Genomic DNA, 3,736 nt, shown 5'->3' on the forward strand with positions numbered 1-3,736 from the left:
GGGAAAGGCCTCAAGGTCAGACAGGAAGGAATCCTTTTTAATGGAGGGATGGGAAACAGTAGCTGGAGTCCTCCCCTTCATTCTTCTTCTCTGTTTAATTTCCTGGTCAAAAACTCCCACACTGATTTCCAGTACTTCATCAATCACTCTGATCCCACATTCCCATTTTTGCTGTTTCAGGATCATTAAACCTGCAACAATCTTGAAACTTTGTAAACAAAGAAAATAGACATGTGCCATTTCTGGTGTGCAGCATAAAGCTGTGCCCTCCTGACTGTGCCTGGGTGGTGCAAGAGGCTGGAGAGCAGGGAACGAAAGTTAAGGAAGTTGTTTCATTTTGTGATTTTTGGGGTTTTTTTTAGGCACAAGAGAATTATTCAATAAAATACTCAAGGATTATAATTTGAAAGTGGTTTTTGTTGACCTCACAAAACTAGAAAACCTGGAAGCTGCACTTAGAAAGGAGACCAAGACCAAGGTAGGGGAGAGGGAAATGGATTTTAAAGGGATATTAAATTGTTCTGTTCTTGCAGCTGTTGAGCTGAGGGGGGGCAGCTTGGGGCACAGCTGGATCCACCATATCCCAGTGTGCTTCCTCATGGAAAACATCCTAAGAAGGGCAAAAACCCCTGGAGAGAGAGAGGAGGGAAAAGGGAGAAGGTGAGAAGGAGCAGAGGGAACCCCGAGGAGCCCGGAGCCGGAGGTGCTCCGTGGCACTGGGTGGGTGATCCCTGCTCCAGGGGCAGGGAGCTCAGCTGGGAAAGGGTTTGGGACAAGACTCAGTCCTGGCTGTGCGAGGCCTTCTCCAGCTGGGATGCCCTTGGGATGGTGCCAGCCCAGCGGAAGGGAAACCTCCCTGAGCCTGGAGGAGCCCAGCTGAGGGCTGCCCTCGCTGCAGCAGGGCCACTGCCCGGTCCCGCTGCACAGAGCCCGCGGGGAGCTGACCCCAGTGAGCACCCAGAGCCCTTGGGGCTCACCCAGCACTGGGAGCTCTCTGACCTGGTGTTTTTGTTGGGTTTGTGCAGCTGGTTTGGCTCGAGACCCCCACGAACCCCACGCTGAAGGTGATCGACATCCGCGCCTGCGCAGACGTGGTGCACAGGTACCCGGGGGTGCTGCTGGCCGTGGACAACAGCTTGATGTCTCCATATTTCCAGGTGTGTGGAAAAAGGACAGGACTGTCACCTGTCCCAGTGGAGCTGGAGACCGGAAAGGGAGGCACCACCAAGGAATCGCAGTTCTGTTCTCTGTGTTGTAAAATCACCTGCTCTGGTTCCAGCCCAGGTGTTGCTGCTGGTGCACCAGTGAAGTGGGTGTCTGTCCCTCAGAAATCACAGAATTGTGTTCTTCCTGATGGAAATCAGAGCAGTTAAAAATTGTTCCCTAACTTTGGCCTTTTTACAGCAACTCTTCTGTAGATGCTGTTCTGAGCCACAAAGGTAAAAACCAGGAGGTAGTGGAAGAAAATCTTAAACGAAGTAACCTTTGTCCAATCTTTCTTTGATACATTCAGTTTACCTTTTCTTCAATATTTTGGTGAATATGTGACTTACAAGTTTATGACTTTTTATTAATAACAACTGAAATAACTTTCCTGTATTGATAACTAGAATACATGAAGTGATTTTTTTTTTATTCTTTTGCTTTGCAGTTCGAGTCCTTCATTTCCTAAGGAAATGCACTTTTATAGAGTAAATTCCATTATTTGTCCCTGCCTCAGCTGAGCAACAGAACTATTTGTACCAAATATGAGCTGCATGTTGGATGTGTTCAATCTCTTCTCTCCCTGGAGCCCGTGGGAGTTGGAGCAGTGCTTTTAAATCCCATTTTCTTGTGCTTACCATGAATTCAGAGTGCCTCCCTGTCCTGCTGCTTTTAGCACATGTTCTATGGTCATCCTCAGGTCTTTGTGTTTGGTTTCTCCACTTATTTTTCCTGTGTAAGCTCACGGCCCTTTGGAATAGCTGGGAAGGAACCTGAGTGCACACCAACTTCATTCAGAGCTGTGCCTTTCCTTTCCTTTCAGCGTCCTTTGTCCCTGGGGGCTGATATTTGTATGACTTCTGCAACCAAATACATCAACGGTGAGTGTGAGAGTTCAGCACTTCCTTGGGACAGGGATGGATGGGATCTTGGGAAGGAATTCCTGGCTGGGAGGGCGGGGAGGCCCTGGCACAGGTGCCCAGAGCAGCTGGGGCTGCCCCTGGATCCCTGGCAGTGCCCAAGGCCAGGCTGGACATTGGGGCTGGGAGCAGCCTGGGACAGTGGGAGGTGTCCCAGGGATTTTATTAACAGTGGGGGTTTGTGGCAGGACCCTGGAGCAGCTGGAGTGGCTGATCCCATTCTTGTCCCCTTGATTTTTTAGGCCACGGTGATGTTCTCATGGGGGTGGTCTCTGTAAACAACAAAGAACTCTACGAGAGGCTGAAATTCCTGCAGTACTGTAAGTCCAGACAGGGAATTCCTGACAGGAATCCTGTTCACATCCCCAGCTCCTGCTGGGGAGGGAGTGCATGCACACAAGTGGGAAATCTGCCTGGGAATGTAACTTAACAGAACTGGGAAAAGCTCAATTAAAAAAACTCCAGTATGAAAACTCCAATCAAATGAGAGACGTTGGTCTCCACTTCCTGGGCGCTTCGGGAGCGTTCTGGGGCACATCCTGAAACCATTGGGGTGCCCACCTGCAGTTAGGGGGGTTTGGAACTCACTCGCCCAGCAGGATGTGCCCACTGCAGATTTATCATCTCTGTTGATTCCAACCATTTTCCGGCCTCTTCATTGCCAGGAGTAAATTCCTGTCCAGGGTTCTGCCCTCAGCAGAGGCAGGGAAGGTGCTTTGTGCCCAATGAATGTAATCCTTGAGGCCTGAGCTTGTTAATTGGCCTCATTAACTGGCTCCCCAGTGCGGGAGATGAGGAGCAGAGATTGCCTCGGGTGTCTTCCCACTTGTTGTAACCTCAGAAGTGCTGGAGATGAGGACGCGTTTGGCTTTGCTGAATGCAAAACACCGGCGCTGCTGAGCTCTGTGGAATTGTGCTGCCATTCCCACAGCCCTGGGAGCTGTCCCCTCCCCCTTTGACTGTTTCCTCTGCAACCGGGGGCTCAAGACTCTGCACATCCGCATGAAGCTGCACTTCCAGAACGGCCTGGCTGTGGCCAAGTTCCTGGAATGCCATCCCCAGGTGGAGAAGGTCATTTACCCAGGTGGGTGGGCAGGACTTGGGAGCATCCCGGGGGAGGGATTTGGGAGCTGTGGTGCCCCGTGACTGGGGCTGGGTGCCCAGCTCAGTGAGACTGGAGCTGCCCCAGCTCTGCACTGGAATTCACTGGGAATTCTCCCAACTCTCCCCCTTCCAGGGCTGCCTTCCCACCCCCAGTACGAGGTGATGCAGAAGCAATGCACGGGCGTTTCAGGGGTCGTCAGCTTCTACATCAAAGGGAAAAAAGAAAATGCCATTGCCTTCCTCAAGCACCTGAAGGTAAAGGCAATAAAATCACCCTCAGAGGGAGCTGGAGCTGCCCTGCTGAGGGGAGGGTGGAAGTGGCTTTTCTTGCCTGGTGCTTTGGGTGTTCCCGACTCCGAATGGGGATCATTTGTCCCTGGGGGTTAATGAGAGGGAGCAAAGGGACGCCTCGGCCCCGGGAAGTGTTGGTTTGCTCCCAGGGCGAGGAGGCGTGTCCAGCTGAGCCCAGGAGCTGCTGCTCCCGAAGGGCTTCCTGCAGGACGGGGGAG

The 3,736-nt window shown here is 52.0% G+C and overlaps 1 protein-coding gene across 1 annotated transcript; it reads left to right on the forward strand.

Annotated features, from left to right (window-relative positions):
• Positions 1 to 343: 343 nt before the first annotated feature.
• On the forward strand, positions 344 to 3,629 carry LOC103621866 (cystathionine gamma-lyase-like; the record flags this gene model as incomplete). The annotated part of the gene is made up of 6 exons (XM_017740644.1): positions 344 to 478; positions 1,026 to 1,157; positions 2,027 to 2,084; positions 2,366 to 2,443; positions 3,055 to 3,207; positions 3,361 to 3,629. Coding segments are annotated over 6 exons (810 nt in total), but the record flags the coding sequence as incomplete, so codon positions are not given.
• Between the last annotated feature and the right edge of the window lie 107 nt (positions 3,630 to 3,736).

This window comes from Corvus brachyrhynchos, unplaced genomic scaffold (genome assembly GCF_000691975.1).
Source record: "Corvus brachyrhynchos isolate BGI_N302 unplaced genomic scaffold, ASM69197v1 scaffold280, whole genome shotgun sequence".
NCBI lineage: Eukaryota > Metazoa > Chordata > Aves > Passeriformes > Corvidae > Corvus > Corvus brachyrhynchos.